Source organism: Panthera tigris (assembly GCF_018350195.1).
Source record: "Panthera tigris isolate Pti1 chromosome C2 unlocalized genomic scaffold, P.tigris_Pti1_mat1.1 chrC2_random_Un_scaffold_76, whole genome shotgun sequence".
In the NCBI taxonomy this organism is placed as follows: domain Eukaryota; kingdom Metazoa; phylum Chordata; class Mammalia; order Carnivora; family Felidae; genus Panthera; species Panthera tigris.
In genome coordinates, this window is record NW_024962165.1 from 83,895 (window position 1) to 101,949 (window position 18,055).

General features: G+C 36.6%; 1 protein-coding gene across 1 annotated transcript in view; it reads right to left on the minus strand.

The window, feature by feature from the left end:
* LOC102955092 (probable cation-transporting ATPase 13A4) overlaps positions 1-17,727 on the minus strand; it is a 72,489-nt gene extending 54,762 nt beyond the window's left edge. The window contains exons 1-6 of the mRNA XM_042977112.1: positions 17,722-17,727; positions 15,787-15,857; positions 15,618-15,698; positions 14,052-14,121; positions 12,436-12,570; positions 8,199-8,268 (exon numbers count right to left, since the gene is read on the minus strand). Of these exons, the coding sequence (XP_042833046.1) occupies positions 8,199-8,268; positions 12,436-12,570; positions 14,052-14,121; positions 15,618-15,698; positions 15,787-15,857; positions 17,722-17,727 (433 nt within the window). The remainder of the gene's footprint in view (positions 1-8,198; positions 8,269-12,435; positions 12,571-14,051; positions 14,122-15,617; positions 15,699-15,786; positions 15,858-17,721) is intronic.
* Positions 17,728-18,055: the final 328 nt, after the last annotated feature.

The following is an 18,055-nucleotide window of genomic DNA, read 5'->3' on the forward strand; positions in this document are numbered from 1 at the left end:
TTTATTTATATCATCTCAAAGTATCTCTCAACAAAATATTTATTAATTACAAAGGGGAAAAGAGTAAATTTACAGTGGAGAAACCTGGCAGGTACTATTTAGCAAAGTAATCCAAATTAACATCACCAGTAATAGGACAAATTTAAATTATGTAGCACTTGAGAGGAAGCAACAAGGACATAGCATCACTTCTGTGATATCCAGCCAAAAATGCATAACCTGAATTTAACTATTAGGAAACATCAGACAAATCCAGATTGTGAGACTTTCTACAAAATAATCAGAGTGAAAGGAATCAAAGTCATGAAAATCAAGGGAAGATTGAAAAATAAAGAGATATGTTGAACAACACCATTGTGTGATCCCAAATCCTTTTCTATTAAGAACATTATTAACCACTGGGAAAATTCGAATAGGGTCTGAGTATCAGTTTCTATTAATATATCAATATTAACTTCCTGATATTAACGGCTACACTGTCATTTATGTAGAAGAACGTCCTTGTCTTTAAGAAACACACACTAAAATAGGTAAGAGTCATGGAGCCTTAGTTTGGCAACTTACTCTCAAATTGCTCAGGGAAAAAGTTATTTGAACTATTCTGGCAACTTTTCTCTAAGAGTCAAGTTATTCCCTTAAAAAAGAAAAAATAAATAAACATATACATATAACATTGCCCATCTATCTAATTAGAAAAATCTAAAAGTTTGCCGGCATAGTCCGTTGACAAGGCCATGAAGACACAGGCACTCTCACAATTTCTGGTGCAAATGCAAGTTGGTACCATCTCCATGGAAAGAAATTTAGCAATATGTACCTAGCAAAAGTACATACACACATCCATCCTTTAACTCAGCAATTTTACTTCTTGAAATCAATGCCAAAGATAAACTGGTGGCAATATGAAAAGACATATGCACAACAAGCCTTTTTACTTCAGCACTATCTCTAATAGTAAAAACTAAAAAACAACAATAAAAAACATACTTCAATAGAGAATTGGTTGAATAAACAATGGCTCCGCCATACACAAGAGTACTATACAGCTGAAATCACACACGAAAACTATTTCTTTATCCCATTATGAAAGACTCTCTATGAAACACAGTTAAGTATATAAATACACCTGAAACTAATATAGCATTCTATGTCAACTATACTTCAATTAAAATAAAGCATGTAAAACATACACACCAGGAAATGTAAGTTAAATGTGTATGGTATATCCCTGTCATCTAAACAGCAGTATAAATATATATAATCTTCTGGATACATGCGATACAGATATGGATATTATATATAACTTTTGTATCCGTTAAATGTAAGAATAAATCAAAAGCAAACAAAAATGATTCCTATAGAGATTATACAAGGTAGATAAAGAGGGATAGGAGCCTGACTCTCCCAAATGTCTTGTCTTATGGATTTAAGACCTTTAAGATCTTTTGAACCATGCAGATAGTTTATGTAATCATAATACACATTTTATCTAATTTATAATTTATACATTATATATATAATTTTATTAAATTTATACATTTATATTTTATACAATATATATTTGTGTAATATCTACATAAGGGAATACAAAAAACAAATTTGAAAAGCTAACACTAAAAACCTAAGGCAAAATGAATGGGATGACCCTATCAAATTGTTGACATAAACAGAGAAGAATCATTTTGAGTAACTCTGAAACATAATTTTTTTTTAAAAAATGTATAATTTGTACATTTGAAATGGCATATCATAAGTGGGAGAAAAGAAGAATTCCAACAAAACATGAAATTGTTTTTAGGAATTACATTCCCGCAGGGTGTCTTGGTTTGCTATTCTAAGATTAGTGTGTATAAGGAACAGAGCAAATGAGTAATTTGTTGCTATCATTGAGAATCAGGACACTTGAGATAGAGAAAGGAGAGACAATCAACAATCAACAAAGTTAAGTAAAAAGCCCATAGCTCTAAACTTGAATTAGAAAGGCCAGTATGAACTCATAATGTATTGTATCTTTAAGAAATTATTTCCTGGGTGTCTGGGTGGCTCAGTCAGTTAAGTGCTGACTTCGGTTCAGGCCATGATCTCGCGGTTCGTGAGTTCGAGTCCTGCGTTGGGCTCTGTGCTGACAGCTCAGAGCCTGGAGCCTGTGTCGGATTCCATGTCTCCTTCTCTCTCTGCCCCTCCCCTGCTCACACTCTGTTTCTCTCTCTTTCTCAAACATAAATAAACATTTAAAAAAAGAAATAAATTATTTCCTACATCTGTCTCCTAAAAAGGCCTAGCAACAGTGACTAACACATAGAAACGAGCACTTCCAGTGCACTGTTTGAGGTCTCTAACTACCATTAATTACTAAGAGCTCTTTGGAAAAATGGATGTGTCCAGGTTTAGAGCAGAACTGTTCCAGATGAACGTGGAATATCATACCATATCAGAAAGCAATAAAATTTTCAAAGACTGCTGAAGTCATGGCAAAAGAATTCAGAAGCCAACCTGAGGAGGCACTCAACGGCCAAAGATGAGACAATTTGAGCACAGTAAGAATAAAAATTGCCATGGAGAGAAATATACCAACAACGTTTAACATTATACATCCATATTGACTCTAAAAAAAAAATTCTTTGGATAATGCTAGAGGATCAACCCATTATTTTGAAAGCTGGTACATAAAAAAAAATAATCAAATATTAATCTTTTATTTCTTAAACAAACTGAATCTCAGGGTAATGAAATAGTTGAGGAGGGTTTTTCTTTACTGAACTATTACGCTTAGTATGTGAAGATGGTATGATACAAGTAGAAATTTGAAACTCCTAATGAAATAGTAAATCTAGGTCATAAACATTTGTTTGCTAATGTCACAAAAAGAAGATAATCAGATAGTATGCACCTCCCATTTTAGAAGTTCACAATATCAGAGTGCCTGGGTGGCTGAGTTGGTGAAAGCTCTGACTCTTGATTTCAGCTCAGGATGATCTCACCATCCTGAGATTGAGCCCCACATCTGCTCTGACAATGTGGAGCCTTCTTGAGATTCTCTCTCTCTCTCTCTCTCTCTCTCTGCCTCTCCCCTGCTCATGAGTTCTCTCTCTCCTTCGCTCTCAAAATAAATAAATAAACTTAAAAAAAAGTTCACTATATCAACTATAAAGTATTCTTGCCAAAAACTCAAGCCTTGGATCTAACTACCAATTTACAGGAATTGCAAGCAATAGAAAATCAAGTTAAATAATTTTATGAATATGCAATCAACATAACCCAAACTGTAGAACCCACAGGATGAAGCACTTCCTTTCTTCAACAACAAAAAAATGTGCAAGGAAAATGTAAGATATGGAGGAGGGAATGTGTAGAGTTAAAATAAACTTGAGACTTGGGGCCCCTGGGTGGTGTAGTTGGTTAAGCATCTGACTCTGGATTTGGGCTCAGGTAATGATCTCACAGTTTGTGAAAGTCGGCTCCATGCTGACAGTGTGGAGCCTGCTGGGAATTCTCTCTCTCTCTCTCTCTCTCTCTCTCCAATGCTCTATCTCTCTAAAAATAAGCATTTAAAAAATTATTATAAAAAATAAACTAGAGGAGACTTACCAATCATTTGCAGTATGTGGACTTTATTTAGATCCTGATTTGAAGATGTCTATACATGTATAAACACACACTGGTGACTCAACTAAGAAAGTTTGAATACTTCTATATAATTGATTTTTTAAATTATGGAGCTACTTTATTTTTTTAGGTAAAGAAATTTAAAAGGAATTGTTATATTTTGCATATACACTGAATTTTTTTCAAATGAAATCACGTGATATCTGGAATAGCAACAAAATAAATCTAGAGTGAAGGAGGTAGTAAGACAGTTGGAAAAAAAAAAGATTCAATGAGCTGATAATCATTGATTCTGAGTGAAAGCTACATGGGTGTCATTATTGTATTCTCTCCATTATTGTCTGTATGCGAAATGTTTCATCATAAAAAATTAAGCAAGAAAATGACCAGGTTATTTTTAAAAGGTCAAGATTCACTTCCAGCCAAGAAGTAGTAAAAAAGAACAGATTTATCTTCCCACCAGAAACAACCAAACCCACACAAAATATGTGAAACAATGGTTTTGGGGCACTGAACATAAGCAACAAAAAACAGAAAACAAGTGAAGGTGCCTTGCAATTGCTTAGCTTACTGCCTTTAGAGACTTCCCAGGCCACTGTGCAGGGAAGGGGAACCCAGACAAAATCCAGAGGTCTCTATGAGTTCAGAATACAGACCCAAGAGTGCTTAGAGATGAATCATCACATGCATTTGAGGAAACTACTGGCAAATGAACAATTGAACATTTACATTTAAAAATACCATTCACAAGACCATCAAAATCATGAAATATTTAGGAATGAATCTTAGAGAGAATGTGTAAGGCCCACACACCAAAAACTGTGAAATATTGCTGAGAGAAAGAAGACCAAATTAACCAAAATCAAATAAATGGAGAGACATACTATGTCCATAGGTCAGAAGACTCAAATTTATTAATATGTCAACTTTCCACAAATTGATCTACAGATTTCACACAATCCTAATCAAAATCTCATCATGGTTTTTTTTGTTGTTAGAAATTGACAGGATGATTCTAACAGTCCTATGAAAATGCAAAGGGCCCAATATCACCAAAGCAACTCTGAAAAAGAGAACAAAGTTGGATGACTACATTATGCTATTTTAAGACTAATTATAAAGCCACCTTGTGGCTTTGGTATAAAGACAGACAGATCAGTAGAATAGAATAGGGAGTCTAGAAACAGATCCGCCTGTATAAGAACAACCGATTTTTTACCAAGATGCAAAGGCAACTGAGTGAAGAAAGGATAGTCTTTTCAACAAATGATATTGGAACATTTGAATGTCTATTTGCAAAAAAAAAAAAAAAAAAAAAAAAATGAACTTCAATCTTTAAAAAAATTCAAAATACAATATAGATCTAAATAAGAAACCTAAAACTATGAACATTCTAGAATCCAATGTAGTTTTTGTTTGTTTGTTTCTATTAATCTCTGAGGGAGACTAAAAACCAGAACCTTTACCTGTCTATCATGAATTTAACGTTATCTGATATGACTGGCCGTTATAAATTATGAGTTTCCAACAAGATTCAATTATCAAGTAGAAGAGTTATAAACAAAATAAGACTCAATCAGATTTTTAAAATCCAAGTGAATTTTAAGAACATTTTTCTCATCTCCCAACATGTCTTCCCAATTTTGTCATTCTGTTGTCTGTTCCTCATTGTACATCAAAGACCTCAGGCGAAGTTTTTTTTGTGATCATTAACAGACAAGAAAGAATCCCAAATATTTCATGGTTTTAGATCCTGGCTTAAAAGGGTCCCAGAATGACCGTGAAGAAGAAAAGCTTCACAGCAGGCAGAACTTTACTTATTACATTAATTTTCCTATTGTGCCTGAAAGGAGAAATAACTAGAAGACCAGATCGATACTAATTTACAGTAGGAAGCAAAGGATTGTCCTGAAAGATTGAAAGTATATTTGTCCATTAGAAGCCTCATTAATGATGTCTAGTCTGGAGGAGGCCTTTTACACCTGGAGAAAAACAGAAACAAAAACAATACATTCATGGTTATCAGCTAGCCACCAAGGACTTCACCGATTGTCTCATGAAAGGAATATAGTGGCAGTGTTGCTGATTATTTATGAGTTCAAAGACGTGTTCTTCCACTCACCAAAGCTAAGTTGGTTATAAACCCTGCTAAGCACCCAATTTGCCAGCAGCAACCCCAAACTCTTAGCCACCATAAGTAAATAAAGCTAAGCAAACAGCCTGGTTTTTGCTACCAATTGTTCAAACAAAAACACGGCACTTAATTTAATCTGAATGTGGCTTTTTTTCTCTCTCATGAAGGACATTCCCCTTTTGGAAAGAACCCCATCACTTGGAGGTCTGAGAGGAAGGGTGACAGGGGGCATCACCCTGCATTCTATGTAACATTATGATCCTGGGACCCAAATCGTTTCTGTTTGGGCTACAAATTTTATGGCTTTTTGTTGCTTGTCTGTGTGATAGAAAAGTATGCATTGTAGTTGTTAATTATAGCCCTCTCTCCTCCTGAGAACCAGGTGTGTTCCAACCTAAGGGTTGGATAAAGAAAGACTAGAATTTTGCCACCAGGTTATATTCATAATTACTATCCCATTTTGAAAACTATGGATTATTTCTTGATGAAATGAGTTATTCAGACTATTCAGTCCTTTAGGAAAGTGTCCTACTTGTACTCCCCAACTTCATATGCAACAAAGTTGTTAAATATTGTTAAATCTGTTCAATCTACCCTAACCTTTAACAAATTTCCCAAATGTGGGGGATTTCCAAGGAAGGTACCAGCTTGTAACCCTTCATTTTGCAAAGCATGTCTCATGTTGGGATGAGCACTGGGTGTTGTATGGAAGCAAATTGGACAATAAATTATACTTAAAAAAATAGCACTCTTTCTAAAAATTAAATATTGTAGGTTATATAAAATACATCTAAATAAAACTTTTAAAATTGAAAAAAAGAAAATAACCAATATTTCCCATTGTATGGTTATAAAAATACATTTTCAAATAAAAAATACCTCACATCAATTTATTGAGTAAATATTCATTAAGAATTTATGTATTAAGCACTTATTTACATTAGGACAGCACAGAAAAGCTTGATAACCTTGGATTAGACAAAGATTTCTTAGATCTGACACAAAAAGCATGATCCACAAGAGGAAAATTTGATAAACTGGACCTTAACAAAAGTAGAAATATCCACCCTTTGGGAGACACTGTAAAGAGAATGGAAAGCTAAGTCCCAGAGTGAGAAAAAGATATTTGCAAGGCATCTTTGTGACAAAAGATTTGTATTCAGAATACAGAAAGAAATCTCAAAAGTCAATTAATAAAAGTGAATCTAGCAGCACAAAAATTTTAACTTCACCAAAGAAAATACATACGTAGAAAATAAGCACTTGAAAAAGTGGTCAGTGCCATGAGTCATTGAGGAAATGCAAATTAAAATTACAATGAGATATTATTACACACCTGTTAAAAATGGCTGAAATTAAAAAGACTGAGCATACCAAGTGCAGATAAGAGTATGGGGCAACTGCAGTTCTCATACACTGCTGTTAAGAATGTAAAATAGTACAAACACTTTCTAAAACAATTTCGCAGTTTCTTAAAAAGTTAAACACTTACCTGCCATATGACCTAGCCATTTCGCACTTTTGTATTTTCTTTTTCTTCTTCTTTTTCTTTTTTTAAATGTTTATTTATTTTTGAGAGAGAGACAGAGAGCAAGCAGGAGAGGGGCAGACAGAGAGGGAGACACAGAATCCGAAGCAGGCTCCAGGCTCCGAGCGGTCAGCACAGAGCCTGACGCGGGGCTCGAACTCACAAACCGCGAGATCATGACCTGAGCCAAAGTCGGTCACTTAACGGACTGACCCAGCCAGGCGCCCCACAGTTATGTATTTTCCCATAAGAAATGAAAGTGGATGTCCATGCAAAAACTTGTACACAAATTTTCATAGAGGCATTATTTATAATAGCCCAATACTAGAAACAACCCAAATTTCCATCAGTAGGTGAATGGGTGTACAAACTAGTCTATCCATACACTGGGACTCTACTCAGAAATAGAAAGGAATAAACTATTGATATACTTAATAAAATAGATGCATTTTAAAATAATTATGAACTTTGATTCCAGTAAAATTAACCCAAAATATCTTATAAAAGACAAAAAATGCCCACTGTACAATGCCATTTATATAAAATTCTAAACACGCAAGGCAGTTGCTTGAGGATGGGGTTGGGTAGGGAGAGGTTACAGACAGAAGGAACTTTTGGGGGCAATGGATAGTCATTATCTTTATTGTGGTAATAGTTTCATAGATAGTTACAAGGATGTACATAAGTCAAAATCTATCAAATTGTATCCTTTAAATATGTTCAGCTTATTGTATGTCAATTTTACCTCAGTAAAGTTCTTTTTAAGGTGAAAACATCTCAAGTCCTTCATTCCTTTAAGTAAGTGCACCAGAAACACACACACACACACACACACGAAGAGGAAAGTAGTAGCAACAACCAGGAATACAAGTTTAAATCCCGTTTTGATTCCTTATGAACAACACACAGATCTAAAATAATGAGACTTACCTCTTCTCCCACATACAGAGACTGTAATGCTATTATGTGACTCAACTAGGTGGTGGAGCTTTACAGATTGCTGAAAAAGAAGAAAGGAAAATGGGAAAAAAGGCTTTTCTACTTGAGGAGAAGTCCCAGGTATTAATTCAGTAAAGTGCTAGTCTCTTTAAAGATAGAGCACTGACTTGTTCCCAACTGAATGCACTGGCTAAAAATGAAAGACCAAGCAGCCTATTAGTTACCTGAAAAGTCATTCAACTTGCTGTGCTGTTCACCAGCAGTAAGAAGTATGTGTTCTTGGATAGAAAGAAATTTCCCAGCATGCTCTGTTCACTCAAAGTAGTTTTTGATGACCATAAATTTGTATTTAGTTCTTTCAGCAGAGAACATCAAGAACTTGAGTCATTCAAGATAAATGTTCATACCTAAATAGCTTTGAGAGCTAAGCAATATCTCAGTTTTGAGTTATTCCACATCAGAGTTCTTAATCTGTAACTTTATAAGGAGTTTTAGTGGTGCCTACTATTCCTCATAGTATACATTGTTTTAATATATGAAATACACACGACGTTGACAGTGAATCAATAAGAGGATAAAAAAGAAAAACACAATAAAATTACATTTGATTTCACATTTTTAAAGAAAGTGTTGTGTAAAAGAGGGGTTCCTGGGTGGCTCAGTAGGTTAAGTGGCCGACTTCAGCTCAGGTCATGATCTCAAAGATCGTGGGTTCAACACCCGCGTCGGGCTCTGTGCTGACAGCTCAAAGCCTGGAGCCTGCTTCGGATTCTGTCTCCCTTTCTCTCTGCCCCTCCCCCACTCACGCTCTGTCTCTGTCTCTGTCTCTCTCTCTCTCAAAAATGAACAAACATTTTTAAAAAAGAAAGAAACTGTTGTGTAAAAGAACTATCTGTTTCTAGGGGTTAAAACTCCTAATCATCTAGTGTATTCATTTTTTTTCTTCTGATTTTGCCATTTATGACACCGCCTAAACCTTCTAGCATAAATCATTTATAAATCTGATTAATATGTCCTAAGAACAATTAATAGAGTAACACATAGTTAAAGACTGTTTTGCTATTAATGTATCCTTTTATTCATTTTTTCATCCACTCAGCATTTATTACACAAACTCTATGTGTCAGGGGCTATGCTAAGAGGTGGGGATAGAATGTTCAAAAAAAAAAAAAAGAAAAAGAAAAAAAAAGATATAGTTCTTACTAGCAAGGAATTTACAAACCACTGGGAGAAATATATTTATCAAATAGTCACAAACGTAAATGTATCATTACAATCAATAATTTAAAAAAAAAGGTATGCTTTTGGAGCATATACAGCCCATAGAAGCAATAATAGAAAACTTCCCTAAATAAGTGACTTTGAATCAAATCGGTTGTTGCATCTATGAGTCTCAAACTCAAAAGAAATGTTTGGGCTGGAAATATATACAAATTTGAAAGTCATTTTAGAACTCATTGGTATATACAGCTATCAGAACAGTGAAGAATCTCTCAATATACATACATGAAAAGGCCATGAAGACATACTATTATGAATAATAATAAAGCAAGGTTGGAGATTACATAATGATGCTACCTTTTACATAAGAAAGAAGGAAAAACAAGGTTCATATATTTGCATTTGCTTGACTTGCCTAAAAATTTCTTCTGAAGAAAACACAAGAAATAAATGTGGTTGCACAAGTGGAGGGGAAGAGAAAGATAGAACATACATTGTATATGCGGTAGAGTATACGTTGTATAGTTTGCATATTGTTTTGCTTTTGAGACACTGCCTCCCCCACAAAAGGCCACTAGAGGAGGATGAACTATAAAAAAGATTGAAAAAGAGCAACTAGAGAGGATGGAGAGTGTGTTGTCTCTGAAGTCTCAGGGAAAGAGCGCTTCAAAAAGAAGCAACGGAGCAGTTAACTATCAATTGCAACTGAGAAGTTTAATAAAAGCTGCAGCGTGAAAAAAAAAAAAAGTGTCCGTGGTAGGAGGGAGACCATGAAATCAACAAACAAAAGACCAAAAGTCCAATAAAAATTAATGAAGGACACGAATACAGTTCACAGTGAAAGAAATGCAAATAGCTTAGGACATGAGCAAGTGCTCAACTTGTAATAGAAAACATGCTGTTGAAGTTATGCAATTCTATTGTCACTTATATTGGCAAAGATAAGGGAAACCAACACTCCTCTACTGTTGGGAGGAGTGTAAATTAGTATTACTTGTTTAAGATGCCTTTTGAGGATGGCTATGAAAACAATATACCTAGTTTATAATTAAGTAATTTCAGGTATAAAAATTTTATGTCTCTATGTCAATATATATAAGCACACATATGTATACTTGTTATATCCATATGCATGTGTAATATAAATACACATAATTTATATATATTTATAAACACACATATATGTGGATGTGTAAAAAGATACATGTGCAAGAATTGTGATTGTTTTAACAGCAAAAGACTAGAAATAATCTAACTATCCATCAACATCAGACTGGTTTAAAAAATTATGGTGCATCTAGAGAAAGCATATTTGGGCAGACATGAAAGATATTTAACATATATTAGGTGGAAAATGGGAGCGAGCGCACAACAGTGCACATAGTGTTTCCATTTGTGTGAAACAAATTAGTGCCTGTGTGTTTAATACTGCTCAAGGTCATAGAACTTTTGGTCTCAGTGAATGCCTTTGGAAAGGGAACTTGGATACTGGGAGATCCAAACTGGGAGGGATATTTACTTTTTATTTATACCGTTGTGTTCTATTTGAACTTTTAAAAAATCATGTGCATATATTACTCTTTCTATTAAGAAAAAAATAACTAGTTTAAAAAAAGGAAGTTTTTAATTTTTATTTTAAAAAGTTTATGTATTTATTTTGAGAGACAGTGAGAGAGCGCGCATGTGAGCAGGGGAAGGGCCGAGAGAGAGGGAGAGAGAGAATCCTAAGCAGGCCCCAGGACCAGCTCAGAGCCCAACACCGGGCTCAATCCCACGAACCGTGAGATCATGAACTGAGCCGAAATCAAGAGTCAGATGCCCAACTGACTGAGTCACCCCAGGCGCCCCTTAAAAAGGAATTTTTAAAAAAAATGTTATAACCACCTATGGCCTTAAGATTATAGTGGTGATCTTAACAAGAGTTCTCTAATGGAGTCACCAGAGAGGAAATCAGGTCAGTATAGTGAGAAGAGACCAGGAGATCAATAAGTGACAAAAGCACACATAAAGAAGTTTTGCTGTAAAAGGGAGAAGAGAGGTAGAGTGGTAGCTACAGGTGGAAGCGGGGTAAAAAGAAATGGTTGCTTCCTTACTTGAGCACATTTAAATGCTAACAGAAAGGCCCTTGGGGGAGGGAGTGAGGAGGTCATTGAAGGACCACAGAAGCACCCTGAGCAGGTCAGAGAGGGTGCTTTGGCAAGCACAGGCAGGGGCCCTTTCTCCTCCATAACGGGAGAGCAGGGCGGGTGGGAGGCAGAAACAGAGTCCTTTGACAGTTGGAGAGTGGGGAGTTGAGCAAATTCCTGTCTTCTGGCTTCTATCTTCCTTGTGGAACAAGTGGTGAGATTATCTGCTGAATTAGAGAAGTGGACTATGAGATGAACAGGAGATCTCTCTCATGGAGAAATATTTGGTGTGAATTCTTAATTTTGAGAATGGGACAGTGCATTGACCAGGGACCTACAGAAAGCTTGCCCAGATAAGGATGGAATTCATGGATTTAGAGTGTCATCAACCAATCTGTTCTACAGGACTTTTTCCCAACGGCACCTAGATCCTCTGGCGTGGGTATAAAGAAAGCCTAGTGTTGGACTCAGGCTTTGACAAATAAGTACTGACCAACTAGAAAAGGCAAAGAGTCATTATGAAACAGACCCTTCCACCTTGCACCCTCTCCCATCATCTTCAAGATTCGACAGTATTCTCTGTACATATTTTTTCACTTATGCACAATTCATAGATATTTGTAAATTCCTCTGGCTGATCAGCCTGAATAAACTAAAGAGAGGAGGAAAAATAACTTGGAAGGTTAGGAATCAGGATGTAATAGAAGGAAAAGGACTAACGTTGTTGAGTATCAATATTTGTGCTAGATATTTACAAACTTGGTCTCATTTAATGTGGAGTGGGCAATGGCTATTTCCTGATTCTTCTTTCTAACAGTATTTCAATAAAGGTCCTACTGTTCCCTTTCTGTGGCCACAAGATTGGTGGGGGAAAAACTCACCTCTCTGAGATCATATACCGTCAACGCTATGGACGTGATGGACATGATTATGATGGCAAAAGCATATTCCTTATAGTCTTCACTAAACCACAAACAGACACTGAAGAGTTGAAATATGTAAAATGGATTTAAAACCTGTTGGCAGACACAAAAACAGGAAGGCAATGGGGATATTTAGTCTTCGCCCTGAGCTATTCATTGACTTGTTTGCTTTCAAAAGCCTCTCTGTGACACCAACCACCCCATACAATATTCTCATTCTTACTGTATTTATTCAGCAATTGTCACGTGCCAGACACTGTGCTTAGCAACTTTACCTGAATTTTCTCATTTAATTTCCATAATTACCTTATTACCCAGAAGCTTTTACTTATCTCCATTGCAAAGATGGAGAAGCTGAGCCTCAGATCTCGAGATCTGAGACATGAGATTCTTGAGAAACTTGCTGAAGGTCACACAGCTGCAACAAATCACAGAGTAGGCCTTGAACCCGGGGAGCTGACCCTGGAGCACTTACTTTTAATCACTGCTGCACCTTATCATTCACAAAGTAGTGTCTCGTGGGTCCTCATGATGACCATCACAAGGGTGTAGGGTGTGGATACTATGAGGTTTAGTTCACATGTACTGGCCCTCAGAAGGGTGAAGTTTTAGTTCAGGTTTACGGAGTTAAAATGCTCTCGAGTCTGTTGTTCTTCCCTCGGACACAGCATCTGCCATCTTCTAAGCCATCAAAGTACTTAGATTTATGGATAAGTTGAAGACTACATTTGCTCATTAGTAGAGAGCCAAGCTGAAACTGGGAAACTGTCCTTGAACATCTAGGACACTGTGGAAGAAGGGAGAGGCTAACTCCACAGTTGTTAGCCTGCTTTGGTTTAAGACATTTTGTACCCTTATTCAAATGCTCTCCAGTTGATTTCCATCTGTCTAAGATGGGAACAGCAATCTTTGCCTCTGGTTGGGGAAGGAGCACACAGAAACATTTCCTATCAGTTTCTTTTGCTTCCTTTCTTACTAGAAATATTGAGAAAATACCTTGGGTTTAGTAAGTTTTTTCAAAAACAAGTAGAAGTTCAGAAAAAGACCCAGGGTACAGCTGTATGGTTATAGTTGCATAATAATCACTGCAAAATGAAAAATAAGCTCAATGGTAGACTCAAAGAGGAAAAATTCAACTTAACAAATGATGGTCAAGTCCTTTTTTTCCCTCCCACACAAACATTGAGATCTAGAGAACTAATAAGGCTAATGCTGAGGAAATTATGTTGCCCATAAGAAATGTCTTGAGTTTTTAAATTTTTAATTATTATTTTAGTTTCACAAAGTTGGGAAAGGCTAAGAAACATTGGATTAAAAAGGAAAGAAAGAAAGAGAAGAGGTGCACCCAGTTATTAAAGGATAAGTAGACACATGAGTGTCATTATACTGTGCCAGGCAACATGTGCAAAAGATGGTCTCCAAGGAAAACAGTAGAAAAGAGATATGAAGAATCTATCCTTTGTACTGTTTTAAAATATCACAAATTACGGTTACTTATTAACAAGTAGCATTCTTGATTGTTTGACTAGAACTCCTTTAGCCTCTATTTAGCGCCAAGAGTAAGTCCTGCGTACCTCTTTGATGAGTAGTTTCCAAATTGGTGTGATTTCAACATCGATAGTATTAGGCCCACATATTAACCTCCTATAGGGAGAGATCATAGGTCAGTCAGTTACAACTAATAAAAATGAAGCTCATTTTTCACTCATTCGAAAAAAGGCCTATTCACTTTCTCCCAGTCAAGGTAAGCCTCCCTTGTTCCATAATATCTCCATCCTTCTCAAAATAACTGAGTGGGGAGGGGGTGGTTCCCAAGGACAAAAACAATAAACATGATCCTATTGCATCTACTAAATTAGATTCTTCCTGAGGTCTAAATATTTCCCTGATGGCAATTTGGGTATTTAATATTAGTGGTTGCCTCATTCAAGTAAGTTTCCAGATTGGCACTCTCTCAACTCTGTCCCCAACTGTGGCTCTGTGGATGTGGGATGGAGAGATCATTGCAAGAAAATAGTTTTACTAGTAAGAAGTACTGGACCTACCTTCCTACTCCTGTTTAGTTCTGGGAAGCTGTAGAATTTATTTTAATGTGAGCAAAAAGATGTTGGGATCTCAAAGACAGCTCTATACACAAAGTTATACACCCTTTAACTGAAAACCTAGAGGTATATTTCTTAGATTATGCAGAGCAAGGACCCTTTATGAGTTATTTTGCTGTTGGGAACACTGACCACACTCTCTGTGCCTCCTATGTAGATATTCAGATCAAGTAGCTTGGCCAAATGTATTAGAGCAGTGTCTCCTGAGATTTAGTGTTCATACACATGACTTCCTGATCTTGGTAATGTGAAGATTCTGATTCAGAGGGATGATGTGTGGTCTAAGATTCTGCATTTCTAACAAGCTTCTAGGTGATGCGGATGCTGAAAGGCTCTGGGTCCCTTCAAAGTACTGGAAAATGGGGGTGCAGGGGAATATGAGTATCACAGAAACTTAGGACCAGCAAGGTCTTTCCAAAGTCCTCCTCCCCTTTTTAACAACTAGGGAACCAAAGCCCGGAGATGAGAAGTTCCTTGCTCAAAACCACACAGTGAATTACTGATAGACTTGACATTCAACACTGTGCTCTTCCTCAGCCTGGTTCCTCTGCCCTGGAACTGCTTTGGAATCATGGAGCTGCAGTTCTTGCACAACAGTTTCTGCTGCTCTGAAATTATTATTCAACTATGTGATCTTGGCATAAAATATATTTCCTGATTACAACCCAAACTGGTTCAACCCCATTATTATAACCTTGAGAAGCTCTGTGTAGAGTAGAAAGAGGACTAAACCTGTGAGACTCAGCTCTTCAATCACCTCCCATCCATGTGACCTTTGTTCAGGCCATCGAACCTCTGTGAGCCTCAGATTTCTCATGTATTATGTTGGAATGATGAGGATATTCATTCTACCTCCCCCACAACGCTGATCCGACGAAGCAAGAGAAGGTATGTGCAGGCATTGAATCTAACAATACTGAATAGAGCATTACAAAGTTTTCTGATATTGACCAGCTAAGATACTGATTTGCTAGGCTCTCTATTTGGCTGATGGCAACCATCCTCTTGAGCTGATGTAGAAAACAGTAGGCATGGTACCTAATCTCTTGTTCTTCTCTTGTTAGACCTGATCCAAATTTCAGATGTATCTTGGCAGAACTGAGCCAGTCTTCCAAAGAACTGAAATAATAATGAGAAAGACCTATTTAGAAATGATATTTTTGAGATAAGTTTCTCTGTTTCAGATGGAATTACTGAAATGACTTACCCAATTTTCTGGAACTGTCCTTCTAAGTTGTTCCAAACATATCTTATTTTCTGCACTTTTATACATCTCACCTGGAAAAGAAAAGTACTAAGAAAGTCTCTTATGTAGGGATCAGTAAATACATAGCAGTTTGGTGGCTAAAGAAGTGCCTGCAGAAGAAGCAAAAATAGAGCTCTAATACACTTCTTTAAGATTATCCTTTCCTAACTTACTGCAACTTTCCCTGCTACACAAGTGGCATTCTTTCTTAGGAGTTTTCATTCAGTCGGAGTGTATCATGCGTGGGCTTACTATGCAGATGAGTATATATGATAAAACTCTGTCTCTGTGTTCCACTAGGTTATTGATAACCTAACAAAGGAAGAAAATCTGTTACAAAAGTGAAAACTATACCATACAGTCCAATATATATATGTCAAAGAAATAAAAATATGATCAAGTAAGATGTATGGTATTGAAATGCCGTAGAAATGTTGAGCGGGCAGATGGCTGAAGGCATCATGGAAGTGATGGCATCTGAGCTGCAGCCTTGAAGGGCTGAAAGACTCCTGCCCAGATAAGAAAGAAGGAGGCGATGTCAAAGAGAATCTGCAGAAGTCGGTTTTGAGGAGGGGCAAATGAGTGGGTCTACTTGACTGCAGACTGGAGAATGAGGCTGGGAATATAAAGGTCAGAGTTTACCATCTTAAATGCTAAGGTGGAGTATTTAGGACTTTGTCTTGTGGGCAATGGATATTCAGAGAAAACTATAGAATAGACTGTGACCAAAATTAGCCTGGTAGCATGTTCCAGGAAAGAGTGAGGAGGTTTTTGCAAGAAAATTTTCTCCAAGAAGTGAGCGTAGATGTCAGCAGTGAAAACGAAAGTTAAGGTTAAGACTAATGGGAATTATGCCTTCTTTTTTCTGAATTCTTTAAGCAACTATATGTGAATCTGAATTTCCATTAACTGGCGACCTAACTGAACAGAAAGAAATATAGTGCCATGTTGTTATGGGGCAATAGGTATAACCTACTTTTGCCCATTGGAATTTACTGGAAGCTTTAAATACTAATGCCAAGGTCTCACCCTCAGACATTCTGATTTCACTTGTCTGCTGTGCAACCTAAGCATAAATTTGTTTAAATTTCCTTAGATAGTTCTAATGTGCAGCCATAGTTGAGAAATATTGTATTCCTTTTACCTCTACTCTGAGAATTGTGTCCTTGAGAAATTCAAGTAAATTTTTCTGCACCAGAGTTTTCCCCGAATAAACTGAGGAAATTGAGCAGATTATCTCTAATTTCCACTGCACTCTTCTGTGTATGTTCTATACCTCTGAATAGTACAGTCAGTATAATCATTAAATTCTAGAACTAATAGTATACAGCTGAAAACTAAAAAGGGTTCACTATATGTTTTTTGGTAAAGAAGTGAATGAATGCTTTTAAAACCACATGAACATCTAGAAATAGAGGTGAAATCCCTAAGCTCCAAGATCTGGTGTGCACCAAATCAATCTGAATCCTATTCAATAAATATATGTGCATGCACACGAGTGGGCACACACACGCGTGCATGCACACACACATTCATAGTTACCAGTGAGAGCATTAAGTGCTGTATATTTTATTTTCCAGGATCGATTTTTTTCAATGAGATCGGTTGCAAAGTAACTTTTAAAAAATCCTATTTTCCTATTGATTTTCTGTATAAAATTTAAAATTGGAGTGCACTGCCACTGGGAGTGATTCTCCCTTCACAAGCTGCAAGTTAGAAAGAGGAAAGAGGGTCTGAAGGAGATTGGTTGCCATTGTCCACTTTGCAACCTCATGTCTCCTAACACCTGCCTGTCTTGTTCAGTCCCTGCAATTCTGCAGAGCTGGACTGTTGTGTACGTGGGCTTTTGACACATCTTTAGTCTTTTTCATCAATCTCTGGTAGACATATTCTCACCTTCATATCTTTAGTTCACTTTAGGATTTTGTCCAAGATCGCATCTAGTAAGCAGGGATTGAATTTGAACTCAAGCCCACATGGCTCCAGAATCCAGTCTCTTAAAGGACATGATAGTCAAGCTAATCTCAGAAGAAAGTATGAAAAATCCCATAGCTGCCAGAATTCAAGTTGAAGTGAGGGCTGCCTCCTTTGTTCCTTCTGTGGTTTCACAAATCTGGGTTAGAACATTTTTAAAGGACACACTGTGGGAGGATATGAGGCCCCTGGTCAGAGAACCCAAATCCAGAGGATGTGAAGGCCCAGACTGAGAATGAGAAGCTTATAAAACATC